The sequence below is a fragment of the Trachypithecus francoisi genome, unplaced genomic scaffold (genome assembly GCF_009764315.1).
Source record: "Trachypithecus francoisi isolate TF-2019V2 unplaced genomic scaffold, Tfra_2.0 Lachesis_group3, whole genome shotgun sequence".
Taxonomy (NCBI): domain Eukaryota; kingdom Metazoa; phylum Chordata; class Mammalia; order Primates; family Cercopithecidae; genus Trachypithecus; species Trachypithecus francoisi.
In genome coordinates, this window is record NW_022681468.1 from 41,798,371 (window position 1) to 41,817,663 (window position 19,293).

General features: G+C 37.4%; 1 protein-coding gene across 6 annotated transcripts in view; it reads left to right on the top strand.

Moving 5' to 3' along the window:
* Positions 1-5,615, top strand: part of PPP2R5E (protein phosphatase 2 regulatory subunit B'epsilon) — a 182,831-nt gene extending 177,216 nt beyond the window's left edge. For all 6 annotated transcript variants that reach the window (XR_004431566.1, XM_033187787.1, XM_033187789.1 and 3 more), the window contains one exon: positions 872-5,615. Coding sequence is in view for 5 of the 6 variants with exons in the window: in XM_033187787.1 (XP_033043678.1) it covers positions 872-971 (100 nt within the window). In the remaining variant the exon portion in view is untranslated. The remainder of the gene's footprint in view (positions 1-871) is intronic.
* The last annotated feature ends 13,678 nt before the right edge of the window (positions 5,616-19,293 follow it).

Consider the following 19,293-nt stretch of genomic DNA (forward strand, 5'->3'; position numbering starts at 1 on the left):
AGGCTAGTCTCGAAATTCTGACCTCGTGATCCACCTGCCTCGGCCTCCCAAAGTGTTAGGATTACAGGCATGAGCCACTGTGCCCAGCCTGGGTCTGCTTTTTATTGGTCCACTGCAACATGGAAAAACCAGAGACAGTGCAGTGAATTATTTTTAATAAATGTGAATGCATTTAACTTACAATATAGTCTTACATTCCTGTATCATGTACTTCCTACTTGGTTGATGTTAAAAAATCCTTTTTTTGTAAAAATGTGGTAATTTAAAAATATCCTTGGCGAAATAAAGTTTGTCGATTCTTATGTGGACATCCAATTTTTTTGGGGAAATTTTACCAAACAGTGAAATCCCAAAGTCTGAAAATCACTAAATTTAAAATCAGTAAAATTGATATTGAACCCAATTTGAAGGCTTGATGCATTAAAATTTAATACATAATAATATCAGCCAAGTTCTTTTCAGATCATTAAAAGTGAAATCACAAGTTTTCAGTTTCTTCTAAACTGCTGAAGAATTTAAATGTACATGAGGTAGGAAAAATAGGTACGAATAAAGGAGCAGATATATTTTCTTGACCTACTATATTCTCTGTATCAGTGTCATCTCCAGCATCCTTTTTGATAAACTATTTGGAGATAAAGAAGAATTAAGATTTTTACTAAGCTGCAAGTGAAAATCACTAATATGCCCTTAATTTTACAATAACTGATGCATATAAGTCATTCCCATTTTTGTTTCTTAGTAGTTTTAAAGTTAATTTTCTGAATTAAGCTAAGTATAAAGGGGTGTCAAGGTGAAATTGTAAAATATTCATTGTTGCATAATCTCATTAAACCTCAGCTGTTTACATTGTACTGTATTTCTTCCTCAGTGAGAAAAAGAAAGAAAAGGAGCGTGAAGAATTGTGGAAAAAATTGGAGGATCTGGAGTTAAAGAGAGGTCTTAGACGTGATGGAATAATTCCAACTTAACAAAAACAATGACAACAACATTACTAACCTGTGGAGTCACACATTTATGTAGTAGAAGATGGAGCAACAGTTTTCTGTATTGTGCAACTTTACAGTAGATTTCACATTTGTTTCATTATTACAACAGCACTGTATATACCTGTCTCTAAGTAAAGGAAAATACAAAATAAGGACTTCAATCCAAAGTTTGGACAGTAGATGGACTTCTCAGAACTTTGCAAACATAATCATTGTTCTAGCCCTCTTTTAAAAAAAAATCGGTCTTCAAAGATCTGTTGATGAAATTGCTATGTCAAAATTCCATTATCGGGAGTTCCTTATTTATCACTAGCAGAGAGTATGATACAATTTTCAAATGTGAACAGTCTTAAATTTAGCTTGTCTTTCTGCTAAGCTGTTAAATGTATTTATGGTAAAGGAAGAAAAAAAGACTGTCATTTCCTTATAAGTTTGTATAACATCCTCCTCTGGATAACTTGACTGTAATTTGACATCTTTTTCTTTTGCACATCTTCCTGAGTTGAATGTCCATGTGGAATGGGGTCATGAATTATGAAAGTCCCTGATAAAAGTTCTGTTTACTGGGGTGAACATCTTTCCAGTAAGCAGGTAGTCCTGGTACTCCTTCAGTTTTAAAATTAGGAGTTAAAAGAGAAGAGGTGATAAACATAGTAGGGAAGGGAATATTGGATTCATGCATCAGTTTATGGTGAATCCAAATCAATATCTTGAATCCTTTGAAAACAGGCACTGGGACATCACAGACTTCAGTACCTGACCAGTATTAGTTGCATATATCATTGAACACACATACCAGAGATGTTTTAGAAATGCGAGAAAAACATCCCTTTGGACCATTTGAAATAAGAAAGACAAACACTAAACAATACAACCATGAAATTGATCGCCAGGATTGCAAATCTAATTGGGAAAAGAGTTGAGCAAACAGCTTGGACTGTTTGGAGTTGTTGCCTTACTTTTTAATATGTATTTATAAAGTATTCCAGCAAAAGAGGATGTAGCCTCTGGGAAAAAACAAACATGTTACAGTGTTTTTTGTAGATTCTCGTTCTATATCTCATCACAGCGCCAGCCCTGTTTTTAGCCGGAAAGGATTCAGGATAAACATTATTATGCATTCTGAATTGGATGCATATTCCTAACTACTGTATTTGTTACCAAAAGTGGTTCTACAAATGCTACTGAAAAAAAATCTGGAAATACCTAATGTCCTGAGTATTAATAATAAAGTTTAAAAATGCTTTTATATCAAAGGTGCATCGTGACCAAATTGTTTAAGAAAAAAAACCAACAAAATCTAGGGCTGTATTATATATATATATATCTTATTGGCTCTCTGCTTTGTATTTAAATGAAGAGTCTTACATCTTGGGTAGGTAAACTGCTGATAAAACTTGTGTACAGTGTGTACTTACCTAATGCAGTTGAATTATTATGTACTGAAAGATACGTGTTTGGGGGTTTATTTCCAGGATGCTTTTGCTTGTTATGGACATGGCAGCAGTGAGTTGGTAATCCTAAACCATCACTTCCAGCAGTATTCATGGAATAGAGCTGATTCTGTGTTCATGTATTGAATTGTGATAGTAGCAAACATGAACATTTGAACTATTGTTGCTCTTAATAGAAATACAATATAAATATGGGCTTGTATATTTTCTTCCGTACATTTAAATATAAAGTAGAATATGCAGTTTTATTATTTTCAAGAGAAAGGAAGAAAAACTGCTGACCTTTCTCCCCCATAAAGTGTTTCAGGATGATCAGGTCACAGTGTGTATGTAAGAGTCAGCTAATTATGGATATTGTCATCTGGGTAACTTTGTAAAAAAACAAAAACAAAATTGGCATTGTTAATTCCAAAAAAACCCCCCAAAAAACCAGCAGTTAAAAAAAAAAAAAAGTCATATGCAACACCAGGCACAACATGGTTTAATGGAATTAATAGTTTTTTTTGTTGTTGTTTGTTTTGTTTTGTTTTTTAAAGAACATTGATGGGGATTCACTGTAAAGTTGGCAGAGGCTGCCAAAGACAAAACAACTGACTTTAAAAATGCTGGAACAAAGTGATAAAAAATAAATTTTTAACAAATCTTCTCCTTTTTAGCCCTTGTCATTTTAGCCCTTTAGTTTCAACTTTGCATTATATTTATTTTTGATAGTATAAACTTTTGTTTGCCATTAATTCATCTTTTTAGGTAGAAGACATTAAAATCACAGGTTTATGAAGAATCTCTACCCATTGGAATGAAATGCAGTCACTTGAGATGAGAAAGGCCAGGATCCTTTTTTGCACCTTACCCTGTCTTCAAGAGGAAAGGTGAACACTTAGAGCTCTCCTCTTTGATGTCAATTTTGTATGTTGATCATTCCAAACTGAGAAGAATAAAATTTTAGACATATTTAGAGAATCAATTAAGCTATATGTCTAAAATTCATAGGGCAACTTCTGAGAAGAAACACTGTCTTTTTCTTTTTTAATGGAAAGTGACAATGTGACATAGTCACGTTGTGTGCGGTGACGCAGAGTAACTGAGGTAATCTGACTGTTGCACTATGTGACATATTTCAGGATGTACTTGCTGCATTTGCAGCAGCCCTCTCTCTCCGTCCCTTCCCACAATTCTGCTGTTGCTGCAACTTGAGTTAATTGTGACAAATGCATCTTTGTGTTATATTTTGTTTGCTTCATAATTTCCAGAACTATATATAAATATATTTTTAAAATAGCAAATATTGTAGTTAGCGAGTGATGATCACTCCAACCTTATCCTTACCATATTGGTTTCAGGGATAGGATTAAGAGTGTCTTTGGAAGAGAAAAATACAAACAACCCTGTGGTTTAGAATGATGCTGAGGCCTTAGGCTGTGGGCCTAGAACAACTATGTGAGTGAATTCACCCATCTCATACTTTGAATCAAGCATGCATTCCTTTTTCTCATTGTGCAAGTATCCCCAGTTGTTTTCCTTCAGTGTTGAGTTTTTGTCCTTTTAAATTTTATTGTATTTTGCTCTCCCTAACATTTGACTGTTTTTTATAAAAGAAAAGGAAAAAATAAAAATAAAAAAAAAATAATACCCCTGATGCCGCTGGATACTCACAAGCAGGGTTATGCTCCTTTATCTTAGGCTTGTTTGCCTAAATGAAAGGGTTTAATTTATTTTGTACCTCCTATGCGTGGGATAGTCCAGGGTGCAGAGCCAGGACTCGCTTGTAATTGCACCTGCTATACTTAAACGTATAGCCCTAGGCTCAATCACACTATGGAAAGAAACAAAAAAAGTATATTTAGAGCTTTAAAAGCTTTTTTATTTTTTTGTGGGGATGAGGGTGGGATGGGAAAGGGATGTATGGATGTTACTGGCATTTTTAAGTGTTTTAGAGTTTTTTGGGGTTTGGAGTGGTTTTTTTTCCTTGTTTTCCTTTTTTCCTTTTAATTGGATGCACTGACCTGGCCCAGGAAATGAAGAGATTCTCTTTTGATGCTATTACCAATGTTATCATAAAGTGACAGTCACCTGTAACAAAACGGTGGCACCAGACATGATCACTGATGTTTTATTTGCACATCAATATTTTTATTTTTGTATTCTGGCTCAGCTGCTTCTCTGAGTGGAGTTAAGGAATGAGCCACAAAGGACTTTTGTAGTAGGTATATTGGCATTGCATTTTATATTCCTCTATATTTAATTTTTAAAATCTAAAAGAGGGATTGTGCATCTTGAGAGAAAGTTGAGCAAATTGTGATCTAGCGGAATGTTAATTTGTGCTGCTTCTTGTGCACGATAGCAGCAGTAGTATCTCTTGGAAATAAACATCCCATATTATGATGTCTATGAATATAGGTTTCCTTTTCTTCCTTCCCTCCCTCCTTCCCGCACCTTTCTCTTTTTTTTCTCTCTCAGCCTCTCTTTGCCTCCCTCCCTCTTCCCTTCCTCTTTCTTTACTTTTTTTGAAATCACTTATTGTAAATAAGTTGTAATCCAAACCTCATGTATCAATGGGGAACTTTCAAATATAAATATTACCAATGCATTTTCTGGTTGTTGTCTGATTTTTGATTGAAATATAATGAGAATGACATGTCTGTTGCTTTTGGTTTGAGGACTTCACTTTAGCTTCATAAATCTTTTGGTATTTTAGTATTTCATTGTTTTAGCAGGAGAGGGCAGCAAAAGTTCATTTTCCCTGTTAGTAATGCTGTGGTTCATGATCGGTTTTAAATTTAGCTGTGTGTGTGTTTTTTTAAACAGCATCTCTTTGTGAGTAGAGGTAAAAATGAAACATTTTTGATATGAAAAGTTGCATATGAAAATTATAGACTGGTTCAACCAGACAGTGAAGACTTCTGATCCACATCAAACGTAAAATGCCACAAAACAATCTTCCACCTCTGGCTAAAACATGCTACTTCCTTTTCAAACACCATAAAATACAAGCTGAGTCTTAAACACTTGGAATTTAAAATGTTTTTCTTTGGAAATGATTTGCTTTCTTCAGAGTGGTAACAGAAACAAAAACGAAGGTGCTCCCCAAAAAGAAATGTAACCTTCCCCTTTCACAGATGTGTGAGAGGTTCTGTACTCTGGGTGCATCATAATAAAGAAGCAGTGAAGAGTTTTCAGGTGCCTGACTGTTTTTGTTTGTTTGTTTCTGAACTCCGTGGCCTTTTGAACCATACAAATACTAGATTTGATTAACTTAGCTTTGAGGCAGTGGGGTTGGTATGTTCAGGCTTTCATTTTGAGAAGTCAGTTTATGATTATGAGTATGTAATATTGGGAAATGGTCCAGTATCTATTGCTGTATAACATACTACTCCAAAAGTAGCAGCTTAGAACAACAACAATTTATTCTCATCACAAATCTATAGTTTGGGAAGGACTTAGCGAGAACATCTTGTCTCTGATCCTCGAGTGTCAACCAGGGTGTCACAGGTGGGGCAGGAATCTTCACTTCCAACATGACTCACTTACATGTTTGACAAGTTAGTGCTGACAGTTGGCTTGGAGTTCAGCCAGAGGTCTCAGTTCCTCCTCACAGTACTTTCTTCTTGGGCTTCCTCACAGCATGGCAGCTGGATTCTAGGAGGCAGGAAGTGAAAACTGCCTCTTCTATGAGGCCTGGGCTCAGAAACTATCATGACATCACCTCCATCATATTCTATTGATCAGGTGGTCACAGAGCCTGCTCAGATTCAAGTGGAGGGGGCATAGTCCTCACTGTGAATCAATGAGAAGTGTTTTCAGTAATTTGCAGTTATCTGTAAGCTACCATAGGATAGTTTTTTTTTTTAAGTAAAGTATTTGATTTAGGTGTGATCTACTCCCTTAGCTAATTAAATTACATCAAATTTGGAACCATGTGGAATTAACCAATTTATATTTCATATTAAAATTAATCTGGGTTTGGAAAGGAAAAGCCCTTGTAAATGTCGGCAATTTTGTATTTCAAAGCATAACCACTTGTTGCACCTGAAGATCAACCTCCTGGTAAGTTAGAAGAAACTTGTACAAAAAATTTTAGGATTCAAGAGAGTTAAGAGATGATTTTAAGAAAATATCTAATTCTTTGCATAATGTTGCTTCCTGTCTATAAATATTTACAAGAATGGAGGCAAAATGTACAATAAAGATACAGATTTTTGTATTAGTAGTATGTCTATTAGTAATGTTGCTATTAGATTAAGTTTACATTATGCTTTTAAATTTTTTTAAGGGAGATCAAAGTATGTGATAGTTAAAGGGGAATTAGTTTGACTTTTTTTTAAATGATAGTATTGCTTTTTTATTATTAGGCACGTACTTTTTGTGGACCACTGGAAACATGAGTAGATAAACATTTTTTTGCCTCTCAGCCAAGTGAGAGAACCTCTGGATAGATTCTTAATTTTATTATTAAAAAAAATCAATGAGATTATTAGCCTCATTAAACACATGGGGAAATTGAGACTCACAAATAATGGGTCCAAGTGTATATGATGGATTCGTCTATGATGCATGTTCATACACATTCTCAGAAAGGCAGAATTATTTGCTTTTATGATTGTTTTTTGTGACCTAAGAAACCATTCTTCCCCCATTTTCCTATCCCAGGCCAAAAAACGTTGTCTTATGTTTTTCTGGAAGAGCTTTATAATTTTAGCTTTTATATCGAGGTCTGTGATTCATCTTGGATTATTTTCTTATGTGTAGGTTGTAAAATAGGAATCTAGATGCAGTTTTTCCATGTGGATTCTCAGTTATTGTGGGGCCAGTTGTTGAAAAGTCTCCCAAAGAACGGCTTTCTTGTCAAAAAGCTACCTTAAAAGTGTGTATCTAAGTCTGGGTTCTCTTTTCTGTTCTGATGGTTGATATTTTTATCCTTATGCCAGAACCACACTGTCATGATTGCTGTAGCTTTATAATAGTCTTGAATCAAGTTGTCTTTCAGTTTTGTATTTTTCAAAATTGCTCTCAGTATTCTAAGTCCTTTGCATTTCTACATAAAATTTAGAAGCAGCATGTAAAAAAAAAAAACCTGGGTGGGATTATAATTGGGGTTACATGAGGGCTGTGCTTTCATGAATGGATTGATGCCGTTACTGGGAGACTGGGGGTGGGTTTGTTATTACAGGGAGTGGGTTCATTGTATTTAATAAAAGGATGAGTTTGGTTCTCTCTCTCTTCTCCCTCTCTCTCTCTCCCTCCCTCACTCCCTCTCCTCTCCTCTCCCTTTTACCTCCCCATCTTGCCTTCCATCTTGGGATGAAAAGCAGGAAGGTCCTTGCCAGATGCCAGCACCTTGATATTGGACTTCCCAGCCTCCAGAACTGTGAGAAATAAATTTCTTTATAAGTTACCCAGTCTCTGGTATTCTGTTATAACAGCACAAAATGGACTAAGACATAATCCATAAACATGGTATTGCTCTTCATTTAGTCTTAATTAAATGTGTTGTTAGCCGTAGATTTTTCCTAGATGCCTTTTATCAGATTGAGGAGGTATCTTTATTTCTAGTTTGCTGAGAGTTTTTATCATGAAGAATGTTATTTGTTAAATGCTTTTTAAATATATTAAAATGATTTTTTTATTGTCCTTAATTGCATTAAATTTCTGGGATAAACTATCTGTAGGTTGTAAGATAGGAATATAGATCTCTCTCTCTCTGTGTGTGTGTGTGTGTATGTGTGTGTGTGTGTGTATCATTGAACTTAAATCTCTAAATTTATTATCTTTCATGATATTTGTGGTAAGTTTCTAGTCAAATATTTGAAAGAATTATTTTTCATATATTCTCTCTGCCCCATTCTTTCTATTGTCTTCTTCTGTGACACTAATTCTGTATTAACTTTTTGGTATTGTACTATAGATCACAGAGGTACTGTTGATTACAAATTTTTTTAAATTGAGATGAAATTCACATAGTAAAAGTAGCCATTTTATAATGTATGATTTATTGGCATTTGATATATTCACAATACTGTGCAACCATCATTTCTATCTAGTTCAAAATATTTTCGTCCCCCTAAAAGGAAACACAGTACCTGTGAAGCAGTCACTTCCTATTCTTCCCTCAGCCCCTGGCAACCACTAATCTGCTCTCTGCCTTTATGGATTTACCTATTCTGGATATTTCGTATTAATAGAATCATATAATATGTGACCTTTTGAGTCTGACTTCTTTCACTTAGAATAATATTTGTGAGGTTCATTTATGTTGTAGCATGTATCAGTACTTCGTTCTTTTTAATGGCTGAATAACCTGTCATATGGCTATACCACATCTCTTTATTCACTTATCAGTTTATGTGCATTTAGGTTACTTTTACTGTATGGCTCTTATAAATAGTGCTTCTAGGAACATTCATTTTAAGTTGTTGTTTGAATACCTATTTTTAATTCTTTTGGCTATATTGGTAATTGTAGAATTGCTGTTTCACTTTTTGAGAAACTGTCAAACTTTTTCACAGCAGCTGCATGATTTTACATTCTTGCCAGCAGAGGGTTCTAATGGCTCCACATCCATGCCAGGACTCGTTTTCTCATTATTGTTGTTGTTGTCATCTTAGTGGGTGTGCCATGTTCTTTTTTAAAGAGTATCTTTTTTTTCAGTGTTCTTTAAATTGGATAACTTACTGATTTATCTTTAAGTTCACTGGTTGTTTCCTGTCATCTTTATTTGCTGTTAAACCCATACAGTACTTTTTTTCTTTTAGACATTGCATTTTTTACCTTAGAATTTCTACTTGGTTCATTTTTATAGTTTCTCTTTGTCTGTTGAGTTTGCCTATCTCATCATTCACTGTATCTCTTAACATGACTGAGCATAATTAGAATATTTGTCATAAATTTCTTGTTTGCAAATTCCAACGTCAGGGTCATCTCAGGATCTGTTTTTAAGTCTTTTTCTTGAGAATTTGTCACAGTTTCCTGTTTTTTCATAGGTCAAGCAATTTTGGATCCTGTCCTGGTTATATTGAATATTATGTTATGGAAACTTTGTATTCTGTAGTATTTCTCTGAAGAATTTTGATTATTTTGTTTTAGCAAACAATTAACTTGGAAGGACTCAAACTGCCACCTCCTCTGGGGCAGCAGCTGAAGCTCAAATCTCAGTTCAATTATTTTATCCTTCCCTGCAGTTTGTTCTGTGTATGCAAGGGCTGGGTTAGCCATAGATTTGGACTGAGTTATATGCAGGATTTGGTTTGCTCTTTTCTGAGTCTCTCTTTTGTAGGGTATACCCTCACTCCCAGTGTCTATGGTTGCCCTGAACTCTCTCTGATTCTTCAGACCAGAAAGACAGTTTTTCTCTTGGTGTTCTACCTCACGTAGTGTTGACTCTCAGCCTAAAACTCATAAACATGGAACCTTACCCAATATCATCCTTTTCTTCCTGAGTTGACTTCCCTCCAGAATATGCTTTTCAGGGCTTTCTAGTTGCTTTCCTTCTTTTGTATTTTGCACTTTGTTCTTTGTATTTTGGCTAGATTTTATCATGTTTATCTGCAAGAGGAAGTTTAGTAGGATTTCAATCAGATATTCTGAAAGCAGATTTTCCCTCAAAGGTTATGTTATGGAGAACCATAACTTTTTCCCCTGACACATATCTATTCTGCATATCAGGCATCATGCTAAGTCAATATTATTATAGTTTCCCACATATCAGCCATTTACATATTACTGTCACGAATTTTGCCATAAACAGTTGACTCTTCAACAACGTGGGCATTAGGGGCATTGACTCCCCTCACAGTTGAAAATCTTTTGACTTCCGAAGAGCTTAACTGCTAATAGCCTACTGACCAGAAGCTTTACCAGTAACATAAAAAGTTAGCTAACATATGTTGTGTATGTTTGCAAGTTTTGTATGTTATATGTATTATATACTGTATTCTTACAATAAAGTCAGCTATAGAAAAGAAAATGTTATTTAGAAAATCATAAGGAGAGTATGTTTACTGTTCACTAAGTGGAAATGGATTAGCATAAAGGCCTTCATCCTTGTCATCTTCACGTTGAGTAGGCTGAGGAGGAGGAGGAAGAGGAGGGATTGGTCTTGCTGTCTCAGGGGTGGCAGGGGCAGAAGTAAATCCATGTATAAGTGCTATTCAAACCCATGTTGTTCAGTGGTGATATGTACTGTGTTATACTTGTAACTTAGCTTATTTTAAAATGACTCATTTTAATTCAAATTTATTTGTTTTTTAAACTTTTTATTTTTAGATAATTTTTGACTTAAGGAAGTGTTGAAAAATAGTACCAGGAATTCCTGAGTACCCCACTTACTCCTCAACTTCCCCTTGTGTTAACATCTTCTATAACCGTAGAACACTTATCCTTGGTACAATTATCTTAGATAAAGTACTATTAACTAAAATACAGAACTTATTCCAATTTCACCAGTCTTTGCTTTAAGCCCTTTTTGTCTTTCAGAATTCAGTCCAGACTCCACATTATATGTTATGTCTTCTTGGTCTTTTCCAATCTGTGAGAGTTCCACAGTCTTTCCCTAAATTCCACAACTGATACTTTTGTACTTTTCCAGTGGATTTTCAGAAAGCCCCTCAATTTGGGTTTTTCTGATATTTTCTCATGATTAGATTGCAGTGAATACATTGTTTGGAAAGGCATTTCAGAGATGATATGCCTCTTTTAGTGCGTGATATCGGGGGTACATGTTGTCAGTGTGTATTACTGGTGATGTTAACCTTGATCATTTGGCTATGGTTCTGTTTAGAAGGACTTTGCCCCATAAAATTACTATTTTTCTTTTTATAATTACTAAATACTTTGGAGGAAGTACTTAGAGACTATGTAAATGTCTATTTCTGCTCAAACTCTTGTCTGCTGATTTTTAGTACAGTGTTCTAATGGTAGTTTTCTATTTTCTCTCATTCCTAATAAATTTATGAATTGAAATTCCTCTGTAAGGAAGAGTAGTTGCTTCTTCTCCATTTATTTATTGCTTCACATATTTATATGTATGTGGACTTGTGGATTTAATTTTATCCTTTGGGTTATAATCCAGTACTCTTATTATTTTAAGTTGTTCCATTGGAAGCTTTTTCAGGTTGGCTCCCATGACCTTTTGATATGTGCACCCCACTCCATACACACACCCGTCTTTCTTAAAGCACTTTCTTTCTTTCTGGCACCACTACATGCTTCAGGCTTATTTTACATTTTTCCTGCCCTAGCCCCAGGAACAACCAGTTCTTTAGTGAATCTTGCCTTCTTTTATTAGAGAATGGTAGTTAGAAACCAAGATCTGGATGCTAAATGTGTTCATTGCTACTGTTTCTAGCCCCTCCCAGAAATCCTAGAGATTTTTAGAATATAGATGTATGTACACTACTGCATATACACATCTGTATTTCCATATTTATCTGCATATATTTTTAAAAACATGAATACATTATTAAAACCTCCAGCTCTAATCCAGCACCACAGAGTTCATTCTAGCTTCTCCTTTTCCTTATTTGTAACTCCCTTCTCCAACAGTGATAAAACTGGTAATGTCATCTGTAATATATTTACTTATTGTTCAACTTTCATATACAAGTAAGATAGTTTCAGAGTTCTTAACCAATACCTATATAAGAAACAAGTTTACCAACTGTAGTACAGCATCTGTATACAGTTCTTTTTGTCTTTAGCTTCACAGTATTCATTTAAAGCACTACTTTCCACAGCAATTTAGGTCAACTCCTTTCTTCCCCATCCACTTCAGTGTGGTTATTATAATTAATTTGTAACAAAGTTAGTCATTTGTCATAGTCTTCTTTTTGTCTTTTCCTTCACATCTTGGTTGATTTAAAAAACATTAAATATAGCACAATTTATTTCTTTGTCTTATACAGTCCCATGGTTTGGACAAATCGCATAGAACCTGGTATCTACCACCACAGTTCCATGTGGAAGAGTTCCATTGCCCCTCAAAACTTCCTCATGCTTCTCCTTTATAGACAGTTCCTCTTGTCAGCCCAAGTCATAGGAACCACTAATCTATTTTCCTCCCTATAGTTTTGCCTTTCCAGAGTGCCATATAAATGGGATCATACAATATGTAGCCATACAGATGGACCTATCTTATTTCACTTAGCAAAATGCATTTAAGATTCATCCATGTTGTGTGAATCAATAGTTTACTGCTTTATTGCTGAGTATGTTCCATTGTTTCTTTGTCTACTTGCCAGTTAAAGGACATCTGGGTTGTTTCCAATTTCTGGTAAATAATTTTGAATAAAGCTACTATAATCATTCATGTGCAGGCGTTTGATAACAAGTTTTCATTACTCTTTGGTATATACCTAGGATTACCCAGATTCAGATTTATAGGGTCCACTGGGTGGCCATAAAAATGGGTGAAAAAGACTCTCATCAAGGTACATACTTCTGTAATTTTCACAATATATGAAGAATAAAGAGTAGACAGATTTTAAAATCTCCCAGTAGGGGGAAAACATTTAGAGAATCAAGAATCAGAATGACGAATCTCCTCAAAAGTATCACTGGGTGAAAAAGACAATGGGACAATGCTTTTAAATTTTTAAGGAAAAGTGATTTTCAACCTAGACTTCCATATGCAGCCAATCAGTTGTGAGGGTTGAGGTTTTAGACATGCTGTATTCAGAAAATTTATATCTCATGCATTTTACTTAGGTTCAAAACTGCTTGAGGATGTACTCCAGCAAAACAAAGAGAATAAAACAAGAAGGCAGAGGACAGGATCCAGGAAACTCCTAGGAGGGCACCAATGGGAAATACAATAGTTATATAGCAGGCCTAGAAAGCAACCAGTGCAGATTGAAGCATGGGGATAAAACACTCTGCAAGCAACAAAAAAGGGGCAGGGGAAGGTTGAAGGAAGGGCTTTGTAGAAAAACTGATACAATAATTGGAAAGGATTAATGAAGTGTAAATGGCAGACAGGGTAAGAGAATAAGACAGCCAATTAGAGACTCTAGGGGAAAAAGCTTTGTAAGAGGAAAAGTAATCAGTATATTACTGGGCTGGAAGAGAATATTTATAGTCATATTAGTCACAAACTTTGATTATTGATTTAATTAATAATGGTGCTATAGCTCTATTAGGGTGGGAGCGAAGAGGTATAGGTGGTACAAGAGAGCTGAATCCTTAATGTTTGTAGAGTTGCTAAAACAAGAAAGAGCAGTATAAGCAAATTGGAAATGTGGAAGCAATTACTGACAGTTTAAGACGTTAAAATTAGTTAAAAGTGGTCAAAAAACGAGAGAAGAGAGTGTTCATGCAGGAGGCATAACCATGTTTTACTGAAGAAGTCTCAATGCCTGAAAAATGGGTCAAATAAATAGCCTGCATTCTTTTTTCAAAAGCTCAGCGTCACAAACCTGAGACAGACTCAGCAGATTGAGACAGGCCTATTGGTATAAAGGGGCTTTCTTTGAGGCCAGCGTGATGACATATATAAAGAGAAAGGAGATCCACATCAAGCATTAGGAAGGAACAGATTGCCTGATACCTCCCCAGATACATAATTTTTTTTTTTTTTTTAGCTTTTGAGAATGCAGGGGTCAGGAATTGATTTGTGCCAGTGTTTATTGTATCCCAGATTAGAAAGAAACCTGGCACAAATAGCCTCCTAGTTTGCTTGAATGAGGAAATGTGAACATCAGATGGTGTTAATGAGTTAGGCGTTTACAGGCTATTTCACTGACACAAAACGGATATTATCACTGTTCCCCATTGCACTTCAGCACCTGGAGTGTCTCAGACAATAGTGAATTCACGTAATGAGCAATCTGAAGTGTCAAGTGATGATGACTGAACAAATCAAGCTTGTGGATTTGCAAAGGAAGGCCAATTTCTTTGTGAGAACTCCGGAACAACATTGTCTCTTTAGAAAGCCCAGTGCTGGCTACAGGAGGTCTGGCTGGCTGGGAAGGGGCCACATGGAGGGACCTGAGAGAAAGCCATTGGCGGGGAGAGGGAAAGGAAGTTTATTGCTTCCGCAGACTGTAAATCTCAGGGCCGAAGGTCACCAGGCAACCTTGTGAGGGCTGTAGTTTCATATCCTTCTTATTGGTAATTTGATGAGGAATTATCACAGAGAGGAACCTCTGAAGATCCATAAATGTTGGCTGAAAGGACAATTTAGCTAAATTACAGCAGATGGGGGAGAGAAGGGAAGTGCTGGGGAGAATCATTTTAAAAGCTTATGAATAAAAAACACATCAATAGGAGGCTTTATTTTCATTAAGAAATTACATGCATCCTTTCATTTTTACTGTTTATCAAAGTGTAATATCCTTGCAGAAAACTGCGTGTGTCATACATGAGTGGCTTGCTGAATTTTTACTGGTTTCTTTTTAAAGACAAAAACGAGAAACTGAAGTGAGAGAAGATAGGTTGGGAAAGACTGTATTCTGCTCTGTCACCATCTAGTGACAAGAGGCTGTGGTGCTCCAGTGTATACCTGGTGGCCAAGTGTGGCTTTGTCTCCACTTCTAGAAGGACCAGTCATGATTTCCTCAGGCGTGACTTCCTGTGGGGGTGCCCACAACAATGACCGTCCTGGCCAACTGCATGGTGATATTCAGCAACACCTGGGAGAGCAGTATGTCTCCAGGTTTAGGTTATAAAAGAAACAGAACTGTGAGCACCTAAAGGAATACATACAAATATCTTGCTATGTTTTTTCCCAGGAAACTCATGGTTTGTTTCCATCCTGTGGTTCATCACTGATTCAGATAAACGAGAGAAAGCCTGAAGAAAGGGCAATGGATTGATGTCACTCCTCTTTCTAGAACCTTTCCAAAACTACCTGATACGCAAGGGATAAAAACTAGACTCCTGACCACAGCCTTCAAGGTGATGCTACCTCTCATCCTCTCTCCCACTGCTCCTCTCCTTTTCTCACCCATCCTAACCCCACTGGCCACCGTCCTGTCCTTGGCCATGCCTCAGGACCTTTGCACTTGCTGTTTCCTCTGTCCCTGGCACTTTGTATGGTTGGCTGCTTTTCACCCTCTTTGCTTAGATGTCAACTCGTCAGTGGACTCTTTTGACTGGTCTACCTAAAACAGGATCCCTTCTCCCAAATCAATCCCATCTCATCATCATATTTATTTACTGAATAGCTGACCGCCATTTGAAATTACCTTTTACTTAATTTGTTTACTTACCTGTTGACTACCTCCCTTTCTAGAATGTCAGCTCTATCATGGCAAAGGCTTTGTCTGTCTCACTCATAGCAGTAGCCCAGCTCCTAAAATAAAAGTGCCTTGCACATTGTTGGTACCCAGTAAGCATGTGTTGGATAAATAAGTGAATGAATAATAAATGCATGATAAACATATCCACTAGCCTAAGTATTTGCAGAGTGAGTCCATTTTTTTTCTCCATGGGAAGCCGCCACAGGGCCTTGAGCATAGACGTCTGAGTGCTATGCTCTACATAGAGACTCCTGGAAAGCCCTGGTTAGTTTGCTAAAGTTTTTATCAGTTATCTGTTGCTGTATAACACTTTATTACAAACTTAGCAATGTAAAACAAAACACATATATTGTCTGAGAGTGTCTGCGGATTAGGTATCTGGGCATGGCTTAGCTGGGTCTTCTGCTGAGATCTCTCATGAGGCTATAGTCGAGGTGTAGTCCAGAATTATGGTCTATTATTAAGGACTGACTGGGGAAGGATCTGCTTCCAGGCTCACATGGTTGTTGGCAGAATGCAGTTCCTTGCAATTATAAAACCGAGAACCTGTCTCTTGCTGGCCTTTGGCTGGGTGCTACCTTCAGTTTCTAACTGGCTGTTGACCAGAGACGATCCTCAGTTCCTTACCCTGTGAACCTCCCCACCATGGCTGCTTGCTACACAAAGGCAGCAAGGAGTCTTCTAGCAAAGTGGGCTTATGCAGCGTGATCACAGAAGTGGCATGTCATCACCTTTGCCGTATTCTATTGATTAAAAACAAGTCATGAGCACAGGCCGCACTCAGGAGAGAGGATTACACAACAGTGTGAATGCCAAGAAGCGGAGATCAATAAGGCCATCTCAGAATCTGTCCACTACAGTTTGCTCTCTGATTCTCAATGATTTGCCCCCTCCCACGTATCCCTTCACATGCAAAATACATTCGTCTTCTCCCAAGGGGTGAAGAGTCTCATCCCATTATGGCATCTGTTCAAAGTCTAGAATCTCACCGTCTCTCGGAAACTTCACTCTGGGTGAATTTCCCCTAGATCTGTCAGTGTTTAAAACTAGAGAAACAAGTTATCACCCTGCCCACAACAAACAGTTGTGGAATAGGCATAGGATGATAGCTATAGATATTTCTGTGTCAAAGGGGAAAATGGGAAGTACAAAGGAGTCCTGAGAATAATCCTCTTTGGCTCTTGACTTTGTCCTTTGAGTTGTTGGTTCCACCCTCCGAGTCATCCATCCTTTTTTAAAGTAGAAGATAGCATGCATTTGCAGCTTAGTTGTATCAGCTTGTTTTCTTTCTCTTTCTTTTTTTTTTTTTTGAGATGGAGTTTCGCTCTGTCACCCAGGCTGGAGTGTAGTGGCACGATCTTGGCTCACTGCAACCTCCGCCTCCTGGTTTCAAGCGATTCCCCTGCCTCAGCCTCCTGAGTAGCTGGGATTACAGGTGCCTGCCACCACGCCTGGCTAATTTTTTGTATTTTTAGTAGAGATGGGGTCTCACCATGTTGGCCAGGCTCGTCTCGAACTCCTGATCTTGTGATCCGCCCGCCTCGGCCTCCTAAAGTGCTGGATTTCAGGTGTGAGCCACTGCGTTCAGCCAGCTTGTTTACTATAAGTAGGATTTTGGGAGTCCAAATGCACCTCTACATTTTGTACTATCTCTATTCCCTTCAGTCCAATTTGGCAGTGGTTTTGCCGAAATAACTTCCTTGAAAACTTTGCAGGTCTTCCACGGATTTCATTGGGGTTCATGTCATTCAACAAAAGCCACACCTACAGATCTTTTTGAGATAGCCCTTCTCTACTTTGGTCTGTTGCTGAGAAGACTGAGGGAGAAGGGTTTTAGGCTTCCCAGGTCCCTCTGGTTTGATTAAAGCATCTGTAAGGCATGCTTTAATGTGTTGAAAGGGCCCTTTGAGTGACTGAAAACTACTCTGTCTTAGATTCTGTCTTAGATTCTAATAAAAGGTTATTTAGTCACAGTCTTGGCCTTTTCTCCATGCCACATTTTCCTGACAGTGCTAAGAAGCCATTTCTTAATTTTAACGTATTTTGCTATCTAGGCAATCTAATACTTTCCCAAATGATTAAGTCCTGGTTCTTTGTTGTTTTAACGGGTTTCCTTCAATTTATCTGTATCCTTGTGCAATTTATTATAAGCAGCAAGAAGAAACCAGGTAGTTCTTTCTTCATCTTGCTTGGAAATCCCTTTAGTTACATAACCAAGGTCATTCCTTAATGTTTTGCTTTCCGTGTACCACAGGAAACAACTTTGCTCAGCTTTCTGCCACTCTAAGCATCTCCCTTCCTCTGGTTTCTAATAACGTGTTATTTCCTTCTGCACCTTCATCAGCAACCATCCTCAAAATCCCTTCTACTTATAGCCTATTTGAGCCAATTTAGGTTTTCTCTACGATACTCTAAAATTCATCCAGTCTCTGCCCAATTCCAAAGCCACTCTGACATTTTTAGGTATCTGTCAGAGTAGCACCCCACTTCCATGTGTCAAAATTTCTACTGATAGGCTTTGTGTAAGCCTTTCATCAAGCAGAGTTAAAGAAGGTTGACAGTTGGTTCACTTGCATTCCAGAAGTGCTGAGCGAAGGTTTACCATTCTTCCAGCAAGGTTATAGATGTAAGAAAAGCTATTGGATGACAGTTAGCTTTTTTGGGCAAGGATGATACTGTTGTCCTGGCCCTGTTATTTTATCATCGTAGACAGATTTATCTTCTCTGCACATTTATATGCCTTTAGGGTTCACTATCTCTGTGCTTCATGAGTAGGACAAATTCTCTTGAAGCTAAGTTATTGGTATAGATTCTGGGGTTCTTGGGAAATATTAGCATCAAGGAGGACACAACTGGGTGAGAGTAGCTTAAAGGGGAATTAGGGATGGGACATTTGGGGATGGCTTTGTGCTTTGTGATTCCTAATCCACCTGGAAAGACATGAACTACCCAGCAGGCTCTTGGATCACTGCCCACATATTTCCTCCAGCAGGCTGACCTTCGAGTAGGATGGGCAGCTCCCATGATGACTGTCCCCTGGAGTGGCAGTCAGGGAACCTCAAGCATCCTGACACATGACAAAAAGGCTTCAGGCTGGAAAAGCCATATTCTGCTTCTAACAAGCCAAGTTGTCATGGTAGGCCATGGCTGATGTCCACTCCTGGGGATACTCCCTGAAGGTGAGCCTTGGGATCCCAGCTGGGGGCCTCCTGCAGCTCAGGAGTGCTGCTTGGCATTCATGGTTGGTCCCTATTAATCTGGAATGTTTCTCTGTAGCAGACACCAAAGTGACAAATCTCCAGACATTTGAATGCCCTAAGGATCATGCCTGTCTAACTTGGTATGTATCTCATGAACTTAATTCAGCATGATATCTTGAATGTCATGGGCATGTCCTTCCGTCTTGGCATCCTTACATCACGGTTGACCAAGTGCATCATTCTTCTGCGTGGGAAATTGCTACTGCATGAGCAGCAGCATCCTTACAGATGTTTCCATTTCATCCAGATTGATGTAATCCTTAGTCCTAGTGAGGATCCTATTCTCTATGGTTATGTAAATATATTATCTTTCTCTTTTGGAAGATTCATTTTTACCCCTCACTATTGGGAAAGCTCCTTC